The sequence below is a fragment of the Sceloporus undulatus genome, chromosome 5 (genome assembly GCF_019175285.1).
Source record: "Sceloporus undulatus isolate JIND9_A2432 ecotype Alabama chromosome 5, SceUnd_v1.1, whole genome shotgun sequence".
NCBI classification, from domain to species: domain Eukaryota; kingdom Metazoa; phylum Chordata; class Lepidosauria; order Squamata; family Phrynosomatidae; genus Sceloporus; species Sceloporus undulatus.
In genome coordinates this window covers 156,750,791-156,773,697 of record NC_056526.1, presented here as the reverse complement: position 1 = coordinate 156,773,697, position 22,907 = coordinate 156,750,791, and the positions used below count along the sequence as shown (strand labels likewise).

Below are 22,907 nucleotides of genomic sequence, written 5' to 3'. Positions count from 1 at the left end.
GGTTGCCTTGCAGACAATGCAAATATTTTATGCTGTGCCAGGGTATTTCTTGTTCTTCAACAGGTTTCCCCCCACATCCCATTAACTGGATAAGTGGATTTGTTTCAGGACAGTCTGGTCTTCTTGTTTAGGTACGACTCTCCCATCCACTATGCTATACAGTATTGAGGAACCACATATGGTGAATTACATTATTACTGCATGGCTGTGGGCAGCTCCCTCCATTCTGGTCCTTCTTCTCTTTGCCCTTTTGGACTTGTGGGGGCCATCCAGTTTTGAGCTCCACTGTTGCCAAACGGATGGATGTTTTAATGTAATGATTAATGATACCCTCTTTTCTCTCACACTCCCTTCGGAATTCAAACAATTATTTGTATCACTTTCCACTCATTGGCATGGAGAAGCTGGATTTTATCTTCTTTATATTTTATGCTTACATGTAATGCTTATCTACACAGGGGCTACATGCGCACTGCCCAGTTGCCAGTTGGTTTGTATCCCTGGACATGGCCTATTTCACCATGCTAGGATGACAACTGGTCACATAGCCTTTCTTCTGCATTCCTCCTAATTTTAGCCCCAATTATTCAAGCAAGCATGGCACTTTGCCCCTTTTCTCACAGGGCTCTCTTGGAAGATTTTCTGGTTTTTACATATTGGCTGTCTTACTTTTGGCTTCATCTTTCTCCTCCCTTTCACTATGTGGCATGTTTCTTCCCATTGTTGGGGAAAACTAAGATAGTACCCCAAAAGTCACCAGGGCATGCAGGTTAGGGAAAAGGTGGATTTGTTTAGGGAGAAGCATAATCCCTCTGCAGTTATGCAACTGCAAAGACATCAAGTTCCTCCATTTGTACAATTGTCTTGAAGCATCATGGAGCATGAGATAGCAAAAAGGGCATTCCAGATACTAGCAAGGATCTTCATTCATTTTTTTTAAAGATCCTGAACACCCAATGAAAATGGAGAATATACTTTTGTGCTAGGTTCCCTGAAGCTGAAGTTGGGTGTTCTTCAAATGTGTAAAAGCATATATAATTTTGCAAGTCGAATGGCTGATTTGTAAAACCACTACTATCTCAAAGTAGAAAATTAATGAAAAAAACCCTGCTCATCACTGAACAGATGGCATGTGTGTAAAAAACCTTGCTATGCTAGCCAAGAAGCTTGCGGGAAAATAGGGTGGTTGTTTTTTCCACATGTATCCCTTTCCTTCTTGCAAAGTAAACACCTGTAGTGGTAACAGATGCTCAGTTGGCTACATTCTGAAAGTGTGAGAAAGAACAGAACAGGATAATTTCAATATGCTCAGTTCCCATTCACCTTTCCATTTTAGGGAAACCAAAAACAGGCCTTAGAAGAGTAGCATTTTTAATTATGTTCTCATTTCTCCTGGGAATCTGAGCCATTCTTTCCTGTTTTATAACCTGGAAATTTTTAAGTGTCATTTTTTTAAAAAAGATGTGGGAAATTCTGTGGGGAAGGGATCTAGTGGAGACATCTTCTGGTTCTCTTCTTTTTTTGTCCATCTCCTCTGAAAAGGTTTCCACTCTGTGAGTTGTCAAAAGACAATTACTTACATTTTTCACTTCACATAAACTATACCATTCACACAACACGGTGGCAAACCTTTTGGGCCCTTATTGAGAAGAATATGCAATGGCATGGCCAGCATTAAGGGCACTAGAAAAATCAGCCTTATGGTTACCGCAGCAACACAAAAAAAAATCCAAAACGTGTTTTGCTTGTGAATGCATTTTATATGCAGTGGTTTATTTTTTCATAAGCATACAATTGTAGCTCTTGAGGGAGGCATAATGTTTGAAACTGAATATGCTGCTAAATTGATTTACCTTCGCAGAGATGTCTGCAGCAGAAAGAGTTCCTAATAATGAAAGTGGTTGCTCAAGTCACAAGGTACCATTTCTTTAGTGAAATGCTTAGACAGGCAGCTCATCACTCTAAATAAGGTGCAACTATCAAGAGACTGCTGAATGAGACAGGGACATTTTTGTAAAAAAAAAAAAAACCCTACTCTTTCTTGGGAAAATTTCTGTGAAGTTCCATGATAGCTTTAAAAATCTTTTTTTTTTCATCAACACTGGATTTTTCAACTCCACTTATCTATATATGAGATTATGCTCAGAATGTCGAACTTATTAATTTAACTTTTTAGAGCACAATCCTTGCTTTTAGATTGTATGTAGGGTTATTTATAGAGAGACTGGTCTGGACAGAATTGGGCAAGTTGAATTGGGCTATTGAAAAAGAAGCCAGTTTTATAAGCCTGCAAGCCTAACTTACCATTACATATGAGACTGCTTCAAGGGAGTGCAGGGGTTCATTAAAGAATTAAGCTGCTTTTGACTTCATTCATTAAGAGAAACTTGAAAGTTATCTAGTGTCTTAATCAACTGTAAATGGGACTAGAGCTTGTCTGATCCTTCTGGCAAGAAAAGGGACCACATTGTGATTGTATGCTGTCCACAGAGTGAAAATGCTCTTACTGCCAATTGCAGCTGATTGGAAATAATAGGTTTCCCCTGCTGTGCAAGTGGTAAAAGAAGGGAAAGGAGGTCAGGGACAAGAGGGGGGGTGTGTGGAATCTGAATGGAGGGAATCTGCAGGATCACAGGCCAGAAATTCCTCATACCTGTTTCAAGAAAATACCAATAATTGTTTTACTACAACACCAGTATACGTAACTTTTGTGGTCTTTATTCTGAATCCTTCTGGCTGCTTACATAACCATGTAAGAAGATTCTAATGGGTATGAAATCAACACTGCTATAACCTACAGGCTCAACAGTGTGGTAGTCAGGTCTCCTTGATATGGAAAGTTTTACTCAAAACTTTGAAGTAATAACATATGGACTAAAAGATGTGGCAAAGGGAAGGAAAAATACAGTTGGATAACTTCCTGACTTTCCTGCTAGGGACAGCCCTTCTGTGCGTCATGCATTATGAGGCAGTGAAACTCTGTTGTGTCAGAATGTCATCATTGTCCATGTCACAATGGCATGACATCTGCCTCCAAAATTGATCATGGGAAAATGCTGAAAAGCTATCAGTGATTGGAGGGAATGTCTTTGTGCCAATTTATTTTCATTTTTATTCTGAATTATTAAATCTCAAATATGAAATATTTTTCTCCTTCTTCAGTGGAGAAAAATAGTGAACACACCTTCTCACTCGCTCACCTTCCTTGTTTGAAGATGGTTGGTGGCTCCTTGTCGGTGGCAGTGGCATCAGCCATGCCACCAATGGAACTGGGGAAGGAATAGCAATAGCAATATAGCACTTACATTTCTATACCACTTTATAGTGCTAAGCAGTTTACAAAGTATTAGCCAGTTGCCCTCAATAAGGTGGGTACTCATTTTACCAACCTACAAAAGGATGGAAGGCTGAGTCAACCTGGAGCCCTGAAGGATCGAACTCACCATGTTTTGGCTGAAGTGCCAGCATTTAACCACTGCACCACCAGGGCTCCTGGAAGGGTTAGGAAGGAGTGTGGGCTCAGTCACTCAGGGCTTTATCACACAAGTGTTTGCCTCGCATGAGAGGCAAGAGCCTCAGTCTTGCCAATATGACATTATTTAACCACCACCACCCCCAACACACCAGTTTTGGAACTTTAATGCTGCCTCTCTCTTTAATAGCACAACATGGGATTGCACCATCAAGAGCCCCCATGCTCTCTTTTCTTTATCCCTTAACTTTGCCTCCCTGCCCTCTCCACTTCTCTCCCTCCATCCTGCCAAAGAAGGAATGACTGCCTCCTCACAAAGCAGCTATCATGTCTTTGGAGGTGGGGGTTTGTATCCACAGGGGTTCCATTCTGGACCTCCCTCCCAGTGGATAGCAAAATCCATGAGACCTCAAGTTCCATTCTTTCCAATAATGGCACGACATAGAATCATAGAATTGGAAGAGACCCCAAGGGCCATCCAGTCCAACTCTCTGCCATGCAAGAATACACAGTCAAAGCACTCCTAAAGATGGTCCTTCAGCCTCTGTTTAAGAACCACCAAAGAAAGACACCACCACACTCCAAGGGAGTGTGTTCCACTGTCGAATAACTCTTACTGTAAGAAAGTTCTTCCTAATGTTTAGTGGAATCTCTTTTCCTGTAGTTTGAATCCATTGCTCTGGGATGCACATGACCATGTTGGTATGGCAACATGCACATTCCACAACGGGGGAATGGGTCAGGGCCATCAATGGATGCCCCAATTCATGGATGGCAAGTCCACAGAAGAGGAGAGCAGATTGTATTGCCAAAGGTGCTATTCTCTAGCTTAAATCGCAGATTTGAAGGCTTGTGCAATAAAGTCCTCTGTTATCAGTGGAGAAGGAGGAAGAGCAAGAAATAGAGAAAGAGCAATAGGAAAGACCCTGACTTGAATAGTAAAGATGTGTGGTACAAAACCCCCTTTTCCATCCACTGCTTCATTTACTCATTGAAGTAGAATCAGGAATGATGTGGACAACAGTTTTGGTTACTATACTTGCAGTCAGCAGTGCCAGATCACTTCATGTGCTGATTTTTTATGGCAGTTTCTCTTTTTCCTAGTATTGGGGAGACTAGAAGGCTGCTTGCACTTCATGGGCCACGCTTATCTAGCCCCAGTTACAAGACTTTGTTATCTCCACTGCCCACAACAGACTAAGGACTAGGAAATACTTTATACAATTGAACATTTTAAAAGCCTTTGATTATATATGCTTGGTAATAATCCCAGTGCAAAGAATAAATTTGGGCATTATTATATAAAATATAAAACAAACAAACAAACAAAAATATATAAAATAAAACCATAATAGAACACTAGGCTACTACCTGGGTAGATGCCTGTTTCTCTGCAACCCATTGTTGGCTATATAAATTGCACTGCTAATGAAAACCACACAACTTGGGTTAAGAAAAGTTTGAATCTTGACTTCTTTTGATGGCATGTAGAATCAGAGGTTTAGCTTTAAGAACACCAAAATGGGATTCTCTCTCTAAATGTTCAACCCCACTGTTGTAGCTGTTGGAACTAGGTTTGTCACTATTTTGTTGCAGGCAGGTCTTAGTGCCTTTCATGACAGAAAGAAAGTACAGTATATTTCTGCCTTGCAAATTCCCTGCCATTAAAAGACAGCAAGCCTGTATTAAGAAGGGTGATTAACATTTTGCTGGTTTCATCCTATGACCTCTTTATATTGAAATGGTAATAACAGATGATTCTTTTACCTCCCAGTTTATTTACACTCTTAAATAATAGAAGAGATCTTTCATGTATGAAAGGTGTTGACCTACACTGTGAATTATAATTATTGCTGACATGATATATCTGTTGAGCTATATTAAACTGTGTAGTTACAGAAGATGATAAGTTAATATGCAGTTGTTGCTTAATCAGCCAATGACGCACTGAAATACTTGGGCCATTCATGCAAGAGTGGTGCTATTGAAATTATTAGGTCTATTTTGGGATGGAGTCCCATAGTCAGAATCCATGGTACAGTACAAAATTTTATAGATTGTCATTTCACATTTCACATTTCAGGGTAAAGTATTTCTTAAACGTGACTTAAAACAGATGCACTCAAATGTTTTTAGAATTTGATAGAGTACTTTTATGTGGCTAGGAGAAAGAAGATACTTGTTTTTTAAAAGTCTAATTTTGTGTCTAGACATATCATTCATGGTACTCTAAGAATATTTCTGGGTATGGTGAATTCTAGGCAAAAAGGAAGACAGTAATTCCAATGCAGAAGCTGATTATGCATAAGTTGCAAATAAATAAATGGAACAAAATAAATGCAACTATTTTGAGTCCCTTTCATTTCAAATGTTTTAAACATGACTATTCTAATGAACCTACCTATGGATAAACATGGTTGTTTGATTGGTGAAATAGTAGAATTTATTTTCAAGCAACTATGCATATAGATTTGCCCTGTAGGCTGACAATGCATTCCAACTTTCTTGGAAGTACCGTTGAACTCAGCAGGATTTATGCACAACTAATCCCAAAGCATTAACCAAACAACAACAAGTGTGTGTGTGTGTGTGTGGGTGGGTGTAGGTGTGTGTGTATGCATCTTCAAGTCACTTGTCAATTTATGGCAATCCAATAATTTCATAGGGTTTTCTTAGAGAGGGAATAGTCAGAAGTGATTTTGCCAGTTCCTCTGAAATATAGCCTACAGCACCTGATATTTGTCACAGTCTTATCATCCAAGTACAGTACTAACCTTCCAAATCAGGAATGAACAGGTGACTTTAGGGTATTTAGGCCAGAGAGAGAGAGAAAAAATAAACCAGAATTTCAGAGAACCTTTCACACTACACAATTATAGCACTACTGTATATTCTGCTTTGACTGCCATGGCTCCATGGAATCTTTGGATTTGGCATTTAGGGAAGTGTATTTAGAATATCAAGTCAATGTGGCATAGCAATTTGGGTGGTGGACTGCAACTTGGGAGACCAGGATTCGATTCCCAGCATGGCTATGAAACCCACTGGGTGACCTTGGCCAAGTCACATCTTCTCAGTTTCAGGGAAAGACAGTGGCAAACCTCCTCTGAACAAATCTTACCAAGAAAATCCCATAATAGGTTTGCCTTCGGGTCGCCTGGGAATTTTAGTTTATTGTAGTACCAGAGCTCTCTGACAGAGGTTAAATGTCTCACAAAACTACAGCTCCCAGAATTCCCTAGCATTGAGCCAGGGCAGTTAAAGCGGTCTCAAACTGGATTATTTCTGCAGTGTGTTTTGGACCATAGTCCAATGCTCAAACCACTGCACCATGCTGGTTCTTGTCTATTTGGTAGGGCTGTGTAATTTCAACAAATTAAAGCCTTCACATTTAATGTTATACATGTCTTTAAAAAAATAACCCCAATATAAGAAATATGTCATGTATGAAGCAATCTTCAACTGAGAGTTGAACCAATCTGTATTCCAAGTACTGTACTGTAGAAGTGTTATGTGTAGCATGAGACTGCTCTCCTGCGCACGCCAGGGCCAGCGTCAATGGCTGCATCATCAGGAACCTGTCAAAGTCCACACTCCAAAACTGCACTCACACAAATCGCTAGAAGAGCTTCTGATTCATAGTTTGGGATGTTATTTCTAAAAGTTGTTGTCACTGTTCCCTGTTATTTGCTCATTTATTTGCTAGCGTGTTATTCACGTGAAATGTGAAGCACAAGAACAGTGACAAATAGCCCCCAAATGAAGCAACACACTGGGAATAAAGAGTAGATGTTACCTCTTTCACTAAGAAAAGAACGATGTTACCAGGCATTGTTTTTGTTTTTTGGGTAGGGGGGATTTGTCTTCCTTACTGTGGTTGTCTGTTCACCTGCCCTCTGGGACAGACTGAACTTGGAAAGTTCCCTTTGAGAAGAATGATTATTTAATGGCACAGAGAAGGTATCCATCAAGGAACAGTTACCGGATAATGCTCCTGGAACCAAACCTGAGAAGAAAGAGGAGAAGCAGTCTTTAGTGGTGGGCCAATTGTAGTGTAATGGTTTGAGTGCTGAATTAGGACACTGGGAGACCAGGGTTCAATTCCTGGCTCAGTCATGGAAAGCCAGTGAGAGTCACAGTCTCTCAGCCTCAAAGCATGGCAATAGCAAACCTTCTTCTGTAGAAATCTTGCCATGAAAACCCAGTGATAGGGCGTCTTAGGGCAGCCATTACATTGGAAATTATTTGAATGCATGCAAAAACAACAACAACAAAGCCTTTAGTGATATAGCCTGCTTTGTAGATAGAGAACCATTGGGTTTTTATTTGATTTATTTTTTAAACATATTTACATATGCATTCTCTCTCTCCCCGGTTGTATTCATGACATTTTTACTTTGATGCCATTTCAATATTTGCCTGTAAAGCACCTTGGAGCCGTTTTGCAACTACACATTCCAAATCTATTTTTCAAAGTTGCTTTATTTTTATTTATTTATTTAAAAATCACTTTGAATGTTTTTGATTAATTGCAAAGCAATAACTTACATAAACATAGTTCCATGTGTTAGAATGCAAAGATATAGCCATGTAAAATCAGTATGGAAAGAGATCTGGTAGTATCTTTGAGACTAACTGAAAGAAAGGCGTTGGTTGGTAGCATGAACTTTTGTAGACTTGAACCTCCTTCCGCACATGCATTTGGTGGGTTTTTTTTAAAAAAAAGCTCAATTAAAATAAATTTTCATTTCAATCTTACATCACCCATGTTTCCATAATCACATTTGCATTGATGCATCTTCATACCTGAATTCCATATTGTTCATCCTTCTATCTACATAGACTAGCACTTCTTTAGTTACATCTCCCTCCGCTACATAGTCCAAACCATTTCCTTTACTGTTTAATTGAGTATAAACAACATTATATAATGAAAATAATAATAATAATATTAACTTCTGGATTCTCCTTCGTACAATGTATAATTAAGAATTTTGGTGGCGTTTCATGCGGTTGAAGTGAAAAACTGGCAAAACGTGATTTTTAAAAGAAAAATTTAAAAGAATATATATAGAGAGATAGAGGTAAGGGTTTCCCCTTGACATGAATGTCTAGTTGTAACCAACTGCTGCGGTTGCTTATTTCCATTACTAAGCCAAACAGCCACCGTCGTCTGAAGACGACTCCATCGGTGATGTGTCCAGCATGACTGCACAGAAATGCTGTTACCTTCCCACCGAAGTGGTCTCTATTTATCTACTTGCATTTGCATGCTTTCAGAATGCGAGGTTGGCAGAAGCTGGGACTATAGCAATAGCAAGTACGTTTCTATACCTCTTATCAGTGCACTTAAGAACTCCCTAAGCGGTTTACAATGTGACTAGTGACAGAAGTTCACCCCATCATGCAGCACTTGGGCTTCGAACTGATCTTATGATTGTCAGGATTGGCGTCTTAACCACTAGTCCATGTGTGTGTGTGTGTGTGTGTGCGTGTGTATGATATTAATTTCTCCTTTCTCCTCCCACTGAGCCTCACCCCATTCACACCAACATTTTAAAGGCACACAGGCGAATGCCATAGACATTTCCTGCCCAAAGACAGATGTTGGACAAGCAGTGGAATCACCTCCCTTTAGGGCAGTGGTCCCCAAACTGTGCTCTTTAAGGAATTTGGGGCTTCAGCTCCCAGAATCCCACACTAAATTGGCCAACATGAATGAGGCTTCTGGGAACCGAAGTCCAAAATCTCTTAAAGGGCACAGTTTGGGGACCACTGCTTTAGGGTGATTGCAATGATTGCATGTTGGGTTGCAAAAAAAAGCATTGTTTTGTTTTGTTTTGCAAAAGGATTTTAAATTTCCTGGACTTTGAGAAACTCCCAGTGGCCATCTGATCTGAGATAATAACATGCCATCTGATCTGAGAACAACGACAACAAAAACCCCAGCAACATGCAGGGCCATGTCTAACATCTTCACAATTCTTTTAAAAATTCTCCTGTGTGGTTTTTAACACTTTGCCTGATGAAGAACCCAGTGGAGCTTCGAAAGCTTGCAACAGGTATATTGTGCATTTTGGTTATCCTCATAAAGGTATCATTGTTTGGTGGGTGTTTTTATTTGCTCCCTTTAGGGCCCACTGATTCCCCCCAACAGTGAACCTTAAAGAGATTTTGGACTTCAGCTCCCAGAATCCCACACTATTGACACACAATGGCTGAGGCTTCTGGGAGTTGAAGTACAAAAAAAAGTCTTAAAGGGCCACTATTGGGGGAATCACTTCCCGCACGCCCCCTAGTGGCGCCGCTGGGAATCCCTGTCCTTATCCTGGGCGAGGGAAGAATTAACATTCACCCTCACCGGCGGCAGTACCGCCCACTGACCAGCAGAGGCCGCTCATTTTCACTCCTCCCTCCCCCGTCTCCCTCCCTCCCTTTCCAGATCTTTCTCGAACTCCGGAAAGGGAGCGGAAATCACCGAAGATTCTTCGGGAATTTTCGCGAGGGGCGGGGCGGCGCCGTCGGGGGCAACCAGGGAAGCCGCGCATGCGCAGAAGAGAGCAAGTGCCGGTTGTTGGCTGTTGCTCCGCAGTAGGAGAGAAGGAGCGAGAGGGAAAGGAGCTTCCTCCCCCTTCTCCTCCTCCGCCGCGCCAACCGGGGCTGAGAACTAACTGGGGGAGAAGAAGCAGAAGAAGGCGAAGGCAGCCTCCGCCTCATAAGGCCAAGGGCGTCGAGACGAGGACCTAAGAGGGGAGCCCCCCGACCGCACCCGGCGCTGCCATGTCTGTGGTGGGCATCGACCTGGGCTTCCAGAACTGTTACATCGCGGTGGCGCGCAGCGGAGGCATCGAGACCGTCGCCAACGAGTACAGCGACCGATGCACCCCGTGAGTGGCAGCCCCGGATCCCTCCGCCGCCGCCCCCGGGACTTCTTTCTCTGTCGCTGGAACAAATGGGAGCCCTTTCCCTTTGGGAAGCATAGGGGCAGCCTGGTCCATAGGGGGACATGCTCCTATGGTTCCCTATGGGCAGGCACTGCCATTGGTTTTAGCATGGCCCTGCTGGGTTGGTGGCATTAATATTGTTATTATTATGATGCCCCTGCTGTCTTGGTGTTATTATTATTATTATTATTACTATATTTATTATGCCCCTGCTATGTTGGTGGTATTATTGTTATTATTAATGCCCCTGCTGTCTTGTTGTTGCTGTTGTTATTATTCTCCTGCTAGGTTGGTTGTGTTATTATTGTTATTATTATTATGCCCCAGCTATGTTGGTGGTGATATTATTATTATTATTATTATTATTATTATTATTATTATATTATGCCCCTGCTTTGTTGTTGTTGTTGTTGTTGTTATGTTTATTTGTATCCTGCCCTTCTCCCAGGGCTGGGACTCAGGGTGGCTTACTACATTAAAAAACAACAACAATAACCCCACATAAAAACAAACATTATTAAGTGCCTTCGGGTTGTTTCCGACGTAAGGAGGCCCCTGTTGTGGGGTTTTCTTGGCACGTTTTCTACAGAGGGTTTATTTTGTTATTTTGTTTTTGGCCAATCCTGTGGGGCTGAGAGAGTGTGACTTTGCCAAGGTCACCATCGCCCCCGTGGGTTTCTATGGCCAGGCCGGGATTCGAACCCTGGCCTCACAAAGTCGTTGTTGTGTGCCTTTTTGCAACTTAGGGTGAAGCTGAGAGAGTGTGGCTTGGGCAAGGACACACACACACCACAAACGCCGTGTGCAACAAGAACACTTGGAAGTCCTTCTAGCCAGAAGCATCAGATGAGGTGGACCTGTCATGGGGTTTTCTTGGCATGTTTTCTTGGGGGTTTGCCATTGCCATCCTCTGAGGCTGAGAGAGTGTGACTAGCCCAAGGTTACCCAGTGGGTTTCCTTAGTTGAGCGGAGGGGGGTCTTCAAACCCTGCTCTCCCAGCATCCCAGTCCAAAACTCAAACCGCTGAGCCATGCTGGCTCTCATGTCTAAACAGATTTACTACTTAGGCAGGCATTAGAACAATTTTAATTGTGCTGTTCTTTTCATGTTGTGAGCTGCTCTGAGTCCCAGTTCTGGGAAAGAAGTGGGATACGACACATGATATGATGCCCTGATGGTCTGAAATATCAGGTGTATGAGGACGAGAACCAATCCCAGGTTTGCCTTGGCATGTTTCTTCAGAGGGGGGTTGCCATTGCCATTCTCTGAGGCTGAGAGAGGTCACCCAGGGGTTTTCCTTGGCCAAGCAGGAGATATTCAAACCCTGCTCTCCAGGGTCATACTCTCCATCCTATCCTATCACGCTAGCCTTCTTTGGGGGGCTATTCATACAGGGTTGGACAAGCACCAGGGTTATGAAAGCATCTCCAGAGAGCCCTGTCAGAGTTAACAGCCCTGGGTTAGCTGGAGGGACCAGAGGTCTGAATGGTAGCCCTCTCTTTCTGCTCCTTTGACGGCCTCCTTGGGAAAACAGTGGCCTGGCACTCTGTGGGCCAAAACACACTGCAGAAATAATCCCGTTTGAGACAGCTTTAACTGCCTTGGCTCAATGCTAGGGAGTTCTGGGAGCTGTGGTTTTGTGAGATACTGAGCCTTCTCTGTCAGAGAGCTCTGCAGTCATTACAAACCAGGATTCCCTAGCACTGAACCAGGGCAGTAAAAGCGGTTTGAGACTGTAATCCTCCCCCCTCCCATTTCTTCCCCTTTCCAGTCTTTCCAAGTTCCTACTCCCTCTGGTCCTTTTCATTCCCGGGGGGGCTCCCATCCCCCCCCCCCCCCTTTGGCTAACTGCCCTTACCTTGCTGGAATGGTGTCCCTCCCAAGATGCGGTTTTTGTTTGTTTTCCCTCTAACATGTCACCTTAATCCTGACCGTCCTTTCATGTATTGGAGTCTTCTCTACTGCAGTCAGAGTGGAAGCAGCTTCCCAGAACTGCAGACACGGGTCTTTTTCAGCCCAACCTGGAGATGCCTGAGGTTGAAGCTAGGGACCCTTTGCATCTGAAACCAGTGGTCCTTTCAATTTTTTTACCTGATTTATCTTTTCCCTCTGGAGCTTTTCACACTTCACTTTCTAATTCTTCTTTAGAGAACTATTTATTGAGAACATTTATATCCTGTCCTACATTCAGAAGGATTTGCAAACTAGCTTACTTATATAAAAAAAGACTTGACCCAAAAGGAAAACGAAAGAATGAAAACACAAGTTCCTAATGTTATGAGGCTCTTCAGTCTGTTGGAATAGTTGCTGGATGCCAGTTGGAGAGAGGCAGAGGCCTTTCTCCAGTTTATGCTTAGACGGTCTGATAGGCGATCTTCTTGCCCTCTGGTGCTCTTGGTTGATGCTGTAGAAACTGTAGTGTGGTGTAGTGGTTTGCGTGTTGGAAGCGGGATGCCAGAAGTCAGGATTTGAATCCTTAGTCAGTCCTGGAAACCCACTGGGTGACCCTGGGCAAGATACACTTCTTGGCCTTGGCAACAGTAAGCTTCCTCTGGACAAATCTTGCCAAGAAAACTATAGGATAGGGGATGCAAATGAGGGGGTGCAAATGCATCAGCAGGATATAATGGGCCAACTCCATCATATTCTCACCATGGATCTGATCCGTTCCTGCCCCCTCCCTCCAAGGCACGGTGACAGGTGGGTGTTCAGATGCCTGCTGTGAAGCCACTACCTCACCTGCCGCTACTGCTCTCCTTGCAGGTTTCCACCGCTGTTCATAAGGGTAGAAACGGGGCTCTTGGCTTCACCTCCATAGCCAGGTGTCCCCTTCCAACATCACAGGCCACAACTGGGGCCTGCAAGGAGAATGGCAGTGGGAGGTAATGAGGTGCAGGGCTGTCCAAACTACCAGCTGTCATGGTGGGGTTTCTGGTAAACTCAGTTGCAAACAGTTTGTTATTTAAAGCTGGGCTAAGGGCCAGTGGGGACTGGGGTCTGGCTGGATCTGCTAAAATGGTATCCAGTCTGCCTATTGCTGGCCCAAGGCTGTTGGCCTACATTGTCTAAACAGGGGGACACACGAGCCTTTTGGCTCTTTTGTGCAGCCTCAGAGTTAACATGAAGATGCATAACAACAACAAAGAGTGACGTTTGATTTTAGAAGTCAAGTCTGGGCCTTCCTTGGCAGTGTCTTGAGCCTTCCAGACTTGGACTCAGCCATTAGCCTAGACCTGCTCTATCTGTTGTGTCTGCTGCTGTTTTTAAAATCTCCCCTTTAAAAGCAAAGCACTCCCTTTTCAAATATAATGATGATGTTTCTATCCCCCCCCCCAGTTGAAGGTTGTGCTCTCTTGTGATTCTGAGATAACTGTTTCTTCCTCTACTCTGTGCTCACTTTTTTCTTCATCCTTCTGCATCTGCTCTGAACAATACAGGCATGGATTTAGCCAGAGGCAAAATAAATAATTTTGCTCTTTGGTAATAGTTCAAAGATTTGTGTATTGAAGCACATCTTTGAAGCTCAAGCTGGCAATAATGTTTCATGTGAGTGACAAAATGTTCCAGTTGAGGGCAGTTCAGATCACACTCATGGAGAGATATCTTAAAGGTTTATCCTTGGAAATGGGCTTGCTAGTTTTGATGCAGATGAAAGGGAAAGGCTGTATAGAAAGGATGACAGCATCTCCTCCCTTCTGGCTGACCTGTTAGTGCTTGTTCTGTTGCTTCACCTGCCTGTCAGCCCAGATGGTGATGTCAGAGTTAGTCTGCTGTACAGATAAGAGCAAGAGTATGTGGGAGTAGATGGAGATTCCTCACTCTCCCTTGTTTCCATGGGTTACAACTGAGAGTTGTAAATGAGCACTCTTTGTAATTCTTGTAGAGAAGTAGGGAATTGTGTAATTAAAAGCACAGAAACTTAAATTGACTCTATGTTCAGTCACGCTGAAAAACAATTTTGTTGCTTGTAAGGCAATAAACTGTTACAGTAAACTAAGAAAACATGATGTAATAAAGAAATGAGGGGGAGCATTCATTTGGAAGAGTTTGTATGACCCTACAGGAATTTTTGTGTGAACATGAAAATAGGGGCCTTCCTGGTTTCTCTTCCTCATCCATTCTCAAAAAGAATCTACCTCTGAATCTGGAGGTAGCTTTTATAGATAGGGTGAACCACGAGACTCTCAGCACCCTCTTGCCAAAAAATCAGCTGAAAATGTTGGCTAATTTTGCTTTTAAATGCTGTTGAGGCAACCCAAAGAAGGGCAGGGCACCCTTAGAATCACCCCCACAGACAGCCAGAATGATGTGACATCACTTCAAGTCAGCAGAATGACAGGTCACAGCAGGCATTGTGACTCACCAGAGGTGCTCAAAACAACAGAGTATAGTGCTCCAGGGTTTGCCCAGACTTGTTTTGAATGAAACTGTTTAAACCAGTTACTCAATACTGTATGTACAACTGAATTCAGTGGGAATTACTTCTGAGTTAAGACGCACAGGAGTGTACTGTTTATTGTGCTGTCCATTGTTTTGGATTTCACCATGTTCAATAATTTGGATTTATTGCAAACTTCATTACCTCCTTATCACTTTTAATTATCCAGTACAAGCCCTTGGGGAATCCCATTATTGATACCTTCATTTTCAGTGTTATGGACAAGTTCTTTTAAAATTTATGAAGACAGACTTGACTTTAGAGGAACTGCAATGATTCCTTGTCAGATTGGTTCCTTGTTATGATTAAATATACTTTTTGTTGTATGTCTTAAAGTAATTTCTGACTTACGGTGACCTCAAAGTGAACCTATCACTGGGTTTTCTTGGCAAGTTTCTTCTGAGGGGATTTGCCCTTACCATCCTCTGCACCTGAGAGAGTGTGACTTGCCCAAGGTGACTCATTGGGTTTTAATGGCCAAGCAAAGACTTGAGCCCTGCTGTCTAGAGTCCTGGTTTCATGCTCAAACCACTACACCACGCTACCTCTCATTTAAATATAGTACTCAAATTCTGTATTCTCTCCCTCCATTTTCACTACATCTTAATTCATTGCCATCATTTTTTTAAAAAAATGCTATGTATGGAGTACTATTAGTGTATACATAGATAGCGCCTGAAAAAGAACAGTTCCTGCCCAAAGACACAATGCTTATGCTCAGAATTTTGGGGTGCCAGGTACATTTCAGTCATTTTCAATTCCTTGCACTACTAGGCCTTGTCAACAGGTGAGAATACACTTGGCCCTTACTGCAGTTGACCTGTATGTTGCCTACAAATGTTTCCAGTCAGAAACCTTTTCTATAAGTAAATGAACTAGATATCTAATGGGAAGAGGAGTTAAAATCCTAGAAAAGGGATTTAGATTAATTTAAAGGTGACACTCTTTTCTCAGAGATTTCAGACTGATAAATAACTCATAGTCCGTGAGTAATGATCATGTTGACTGATGTTAAACTTCAGCTTCCAGTGGATTTGGACATCACAGCCACTTATAAGGAATGCTGGGAGATACATCACAACTTCATGTGGAGGGTGGCACAGTTGCCACTGTAGTCAGACAGTGGGGAAAGAAGGGGATGGGAGTAGAGTTGTGGAAAGGCAGTTGTCATACAGTATGGATACAGATATAAGGTAAATACAGGTTTCCTATAGCCTAATGGTGAACTATAGGGCAGTGGAAACAACCATAGCAAACTCCAGGCTTGTGCAGTCCTGTTCTCCCCTCACCTCCTTCAGCATGGCCACAGGGAGGATTGGGAAGCACAACTTTCACACTTTAGAGTGATAGGAATTTACTTAATGGCTCTGAACAGGGCACTCTGGTCACTTTAAGGGCAGAGTGGCCCATAGACTGTGTGCAGCCCCCATGGGTTAAAAGTAGAAAAAAATCAGTGTTGTTCCAGAAAGATCCCTAGAAAGTGTGGAGTGCAGATTCCTCACTTGAACCCTCCTGGGCCTCCCTAAGGCGTCAAAACAAATTATTGCAACATCCCCCTCCCATTTTTTGCATCAGAGCGCCCTGCAGAGGCCCGGAAAGGGCCAAAACCTTGTGAAGTCCCTTGGAGGCATTCGGAATCTATATATACTTGTGGCAGGAGCAGGTGCATGACCCTCCAAGGTCTCTGGGGGTGCTAATGTATGCCCCCCCCCCAGGCTTAGTTGCCCATCCAGGGTTTAAACTGTGGTTTATTGAAGCAAACCAAAGGGACAAATCACAGATTGGTCCAGACTTGTTTCAACTAAGCCATAATTTTATGCTACAGAGTTTGTCTTTATTGGACATGAAAACAGGCTATATTTATTATTTCTGAAACAAAGGTGAGTATTTCTAGACTTTATCTATGTAGCTGCCTTGGGGGATAGGAAAAAGCATTCATTTCCAGATGATGGTCAGGCTTGTTTGTTTAGCTGAAATGTGTGATTTAGAGCAGAAGTGAGCAGAGGCTCGGACTAGTTTTCTCCATAAGGTGCTGCCTCTGGACTGCAGAACCCCTCCACCCCTTTCACACCAAGATGCCTCCATTTTCCCTGTAATCCCTGTCAAAACTGCAGCCAGAAAGTGATGCAGCATCACATCTGCTCACTGCTTTGAAAGAGACTCCAATGAAAACAGGTACTGGGACATGTTTCCCTCATTTTGCCACACCTCCTACATAGTTTGCTAAAACACTTTAGTTTTCCTGTAATTCCTTCTCAAAATGGCGATTGGAAGTAAGGTTGATTCCAGATGCCATTTTGAGATGAATACAGCAGGAGGTATTTGGACAATTGTTTGCATGATTTTGATTTGCTAATCACTTAAAAATAGAACTGATTTAGGGGGGAAGTGGAGTTTGATTGGACCCAGTTGGCTTCAGGGGCCTCAAAATGGGGTCCTAACCCCTAGTTTACCATTAAGTTCAAATGGAGCCATTTTTAGATTCCATTACAGGAAGAAGACTGACAGGTTAGGTAGCTTCAATTTAATAAAGGGGTGTGTGTTGTTTGTCTTTAAGTTGTTTCTGACCCTAGGCAATCTTATCACAGGGTTTTCTTGGCAAGTTTCTTCAGAGGTGGTTTGCCACATCCATCCTCTGAGGCTGAGAAAGTGTGACTTGCCCAAGGTTACCCAGTAGGTTTTCATGGCTAAGTGGGGGCTCAAACCCTGCTGTCTAGAGTCATAGTCCAACGCCACACTGGCTCATAATAAAGTTGTTACATAATGACTAACACAGTTGCACAGTAAAAATGTGCATTTTAACAAATGTTAGAAGTAATGTATGCAAGGGAGGCCCTCTTCACTCATAAATAGCTTTGTTAATTATCTTAACTAGGTCATATTGATGTCTATTGAATCTTAAGGAGTACATCTCTCCAGGAAAGTAGATAAGCAAGTGATGCTTCTTATTTTCACACTAGCTTCTGAATGCTTTTCTGTATCAAATTACAGTGTGCAGGCTTAACATCCCTGTATTGCATTTTGTAGAGAAGCGGGATATAAATAATAATAATTATTATTATTATTATGTATATCATTCAGACAAGAACTACTTCACACTGTATTCTGTCAGTAATCTTTTAGCTTTTATTTGTTGATGTTTTCAAACCTTAAAATGCTGATTACATTTCTAACCCAGCTTTCCCACAAGATATTCTGGGCAGCATTTTATAAATCTAGATGGCTTGAATTTCTTACTGATGCCCTTTACCAATGCTCTCAATGCAGCTGTGGGAATGCTGTGTCGAATGGAGCTGTTACTCCTTTTTAAACTTTTGGATATCAACTGTTTACTGGCTTGCTTAAGGAAACTGGATAGCTGGAATTATCAGGTGATACCTACCAGTCAGGATGAGGGTTGACATCAGCACTCTTTGTGTGGTTTGGAATGGCTTTGTAGTTATTCTCACTTGAAGGGGAAAATCAAGTGATATACAGTACTCAGATATTTTTCTTCTTTAATGATGTAATTTGGAGGCAGTAAATTGTGTATCTTCTTTATAATCTGTTGCCCAAAGCTATTGCTACTTCTTTCTTCATAATGATGTTGGCAGTGTCAATATAGAGAGTAGCTTTGGGGGGAGTAAGGAGATAATGTTGGAGCGCCAGAAACCATAGCTGACCACGCATTTATTTTTATGTCACATCGTGATCTCTGATCACATGGATTTTTCTTGTTTTTGTAGTGTTTATGTTTTTGTGGTGCTTCAGTGTAAAACGTGTCAAAATTAAAATATTTGAACTGGTCTCTACCATTGTGATAAAGTTACATCGATTGTCAGTAGCTGGTTTTGCTATTTGTTAGATAGTGCCTGATTCAGAAAAAACATGTAAGATGTTCAAGAGCTGCTTTTTAGTGAAAGTATAACTGATACCAACACAAGCATTCTGTATTGTTTTTCTGTGGTGTTGATAGAAACGTGACTGTAGAGACCTGACTATCTTACTTGATTTAAAACACACATTCCCCAGTATGTTAGCTTGCCAGTTTTTCCAGGACTGTGCAGTACCATCTTTCCTTTAAAGTTGAATGGTCAGGGCTTGGAACATGATTTTTCAAAATATATTACTTGTTGCCTTTTGTTTGTTTTTTTTAACACCAGGCAACAGACTAAGTTAGCATTTTTGTTGTATAAACGTGTTACTACTACATTATTATTCAATTTAAAAATACAAAAATGGCCAAAGGTTCCTGCCATCAATCCCCGACAGCAGTGTTTTGCTAGCCATGCTGCTTTGGGGAGCACCCTCCACCCCCTCCCACTTAAACTCAGCAGTAACATGTTACATGTATTGTTATTCATAACCCCCAATATCCAAGTTCAGTTGATGAACAAGGCTGAATTTGTATACATTGGGGTGGTTTTAAGATTATTACTCAGAATTTTACCACACAGATCATATTGGTAGGTTGGTCTGTCAGAAATTCTGAGACATGGATGAATGATGAGTCTCTTGATGTATCTGAGTGCTATTCATTATAATAGTGCACTGACTTACACTTGGTATTGTTACTGGTATAGCTAACAGCACAATTTTAATGTTGTGTCATGCATTGCTAGCATGCTTGGTCCAGATAGAAGTCTTCACATATTAGTAACTGATCCTTTCTAAGTCATTTGAAAACTTAGTATCTCTTTTGTATTTCAGAGCTTGTATATCATTGGGTTCTAAAGCACGGACTATTGGAAATGCAGCAAAGAGCCAGGTAAAGATTACATTATTACTAACTTAATGAAATATGCTGTGTTGTCCAGCTGCATTTCTTAATTTTTCATTGGAATGTGCCAGCTAATTGCAAATACCTACATTTGGAAGTAGTACTCTTCAATAACACAGTTGATCCTTTCTATCTGCGGATTGGAGCATTCACAGATGGCCCCACCCCATTCTTCTTAATGGTGATGCAGCAACACCAATGCAGACACAATTAAAGCAAAATAATCACCAGGTACAGCTGTTATGTGTCCACGATTTCTTAAAAACATAAATATAAAATTGCTGGTCTTGTCACATTTTTATTATATGTCTGGAAGATGTGTATCTAAAACATTGCTGAAAAAGAATCAGCGTAACTTTAGCAAAATCTTGCCTCATTAATTTTCTAGCATACTATGAGCATGTTAATAAATATGTGGGCAGGGCTGATTCAGTACACATTGTTTACTTAGACTTCTAAAGGGCTTTTGTCAAAGTCCTCATTAAAAACTCTTGATAATATGTAGATAAAAGACATCCTCTCTTCAATTGCTAACTGGTTAACAGAAAGTAGAGAATCAAAATAAATGCTCAGTTTGTATGCTGGAGGAGTGTAAACATCGGGGGGGGGGGCTAAGGAGTTTGGGGGCTAGTACTTTTTGATCTGTTCATAAATATTATGGAAATGTGGCAAGGAAACAATTATGTAAGATGATTAACACAAAAAGGGGATGCAAAAAACTCTGAGGTATCTTGCTAGATTAAGAGAATGATAATTAAAGTGGCAAATACATGTCAGGGTAAGTGATGCGTGTTAGAGAAATAAAATCTCAACTTCCCATATACACTGATGGAATATGAGCCAACAATGACTAATAAAGGAAGGAATTGTGGTGAATAGCTCAATTAAAATGTGTATAATTACAGCGCTATAGAAATAAAGTTTAATAATAATTAAAATGTCAAACCATTGTCTGTATGCTGGAAAAAGGTTAAATTCCATGTTGTACATATTTAGAAAGGAATCATCATTGTAGTGCCCTTATAAACATACAGGTGTATTATACTACCCATACATATTTCGTTGATGCTGCCCCACATAGAACATTGTTACAGTTCTACTCACAATATCAGAAAAAATGTGTTAAAGATCTAGAAAAAGTTTAGAATAGAGCAAACAAAGTGGAGCAGCTTTCCATGAGAGTGGATTTGAGGAGCTTTCCTACAGACCTATTAGTTTAATAGACATTGTAGCCAAAATCCATTCTAGGTTTCTTCTGAACAGACTTGAATGGTGGGTAAATGAAAAGGGAATTCTAACAGAAGAACAAGCAGGCTTTAGACAAAATCGTTCCACCATTGACAACTGTTTTATTCTAAATCACATGATTGCCAAATATACCAACAATGGGAAACAACTTTACACAGTTTTATCAATCTTTCTGCAGCATTAGATACAGTGAATAGAGAAATACTATGGATAGCTTTCCATGAGAAAGGTTACAGTGTTTTAATTTGTGTAGTTTAGAAAAAGGCAAGTACACGAAGCCACTGCTCGTTCATCAGATTAGGGATCAGAGTACTGTCAAAAAGCGGAACTTACTGAAAGTTTTCTGGTCCCTAACCTGTCAAATAAGTGAGGGTACCTGTATCACTCTTCTGAGGAGTGGTGTTATGATTTGTGCCCACCTTGACTGTGATTCCTACTCGTGAGGAACATCTCCTTCATCGATGGCAGACGGGGGAGATAAGCTTAAGAAATTGTTGCATTGGAGTCTTTGTATTTCCCCACTAAACAGGGAGCGGGGAATGCAGCTGATGCAGCTGCTTTTTGCCAGATAGTTAACAACAATTACAGTGCATTTTTTGTTCAAAACCAGAGAGTGGAAGCTGTTCAGCCAAGTCGCCACTGAGTGACTAGGCTCATTATCCCTCCTCCTCCCATCACTTCACCATGGCAGTGTCAGGGGCGAAGCCTAGCTTTCTAGGGGAAAGCTGTGATACGTTGTCTCTGCTAGGCTTTGCCTCAGTCTGTGCCATGGCAAAGTGAGGAGAGGGTGAAAGCTGTTCGGCCAAGGCACCACTCAGCAACCAGGCTCATTATTCTTCCTCCACCCTCGCTTCGCCATGGAACTGACCTGTGCATAGCCTTATGATGCCCTGGCAAGTTTCCAGTATCTAGGTTCCATTGTCTCAGATAAGTGCATTATTCTCTCATTATTTTGATTAGATTTATAGTCCATAGTCCATAGTGTTGATGCCTATGTATTCTCTAGAGATGGTTAATAGTATATCCCAAATGTTTATTCTAGCTAATTAATAAAATTATTGCAGAACTATGAGACATCCAGAGCTTTAATAGATACATGCAAAAATTCATAATGGCTATATTACACCTGCAGATTATCACAAATGTTAAGAATACATTACATGGATTCAAAAAATTGCATGGGAGAACATTTGATGATCCTTTTATAAAAGCTGAAAGAGTGAAACTGCCATATGAACTGCAGAAGTTGCCTAATGGAAGTGTGGGTGTTAAGGTGAGTTTTCCCACTTCTATTAGAGATATGTACAAAGTTTTTGCTTAACAAATTATCCTTCCAGTTTGTTTTTCCAAATAATAAATTTCAGAACAAGTTGTAATTCCATAAGTGGATGGGTCTGGGTCCAGTTTTTGGTATGGGCCATTAAATCAGTAAAATGTTTTAACACCATATATACTCATCCATAAGTCTAAAAAATTATGCCCAAAAATTGACCTCAAAATCCCAGGTCGACTTACTTACAAGTTAGTATGGTAATGTGATAAGCAGCTCTTTCAGATTTCCTCATGCGTTTGGGATAGAGTTTCTTTTTCTCTTGAGCCAGGCAGATTGCTTTTAAACAAACAGAGTCCTTCTCCCACGCCTGCTGGCCACTGCTGTCTGGCGAGTCAAGGGTAAAATCAAAGTTGAAATGCTGAAGTAAAAAGCCTCAATTAGAATCCCTCTTGCTTTGTGCGCACATACACTGAAGTAGCCGCCAAGCTTTACCCTCAACTTATCCACAGGTCATAGCAAGATCCATAATTTTGGCCCCAAAACCTGCCCTCAATTTATACATGGGGTTGACTTATATTTGAGTATATATGGTAAGTTTAATGCTTATTTGAATGGGGTTTCTTTGGTTCGTCACTAAACTGTGGGGAAAAAACTTTGAAGAAGGTATTTTCTACTTCTTTTAATTGGTATGCTTCTACAGTCCGTCCTCGCCTTACACGGGGGATCCATTCCGGATCCCTCCGCGTAAGGCGAATTCTGCCTATGCTCGAGCC

General features: G+C 41.5%; 1 protein-coding gene across 4 annotated transcripts in view; it reads left to right on the top strand.

Annotated features, from left to right (window-relative positions):
- The first annotated feature begins 10,033 nt into the window (after positions 1-10,033).
- HSPA4L (heat shock protein family A (Hsp70) member 4 like) overlaps positions 10,034-22,907 on the top strand; it is a 42,834-nt gene continuing 29,960 nt past the window's right edge. The window contains exons 1-3 of one of the 4 annotated variants that reach the window (XM_042467069.1): positions 10,034-10,359; positions 19,544-19,601; positions 21,994-22,134. In XM_042467069.1, the coding sequence (XP_042323003.1) occupies positions 10,253-10,359; positions 19,544-19,601; positions 21,994-22,134 (306 nt within the window). In that variant the 5' untranslated portion in view covers positions 10,034-10,252. Of the gene's footprint in view, positions 10,360-19,543; positions 19,602-19,637; positions 19,845-21,993; positions 22,135-22,907 lie in introns of those variants that run through there. The other 3 variants (XM_042467067.1, XM_042467070.1, XM_042467068.1) reach the window with 3 other exon arrangements.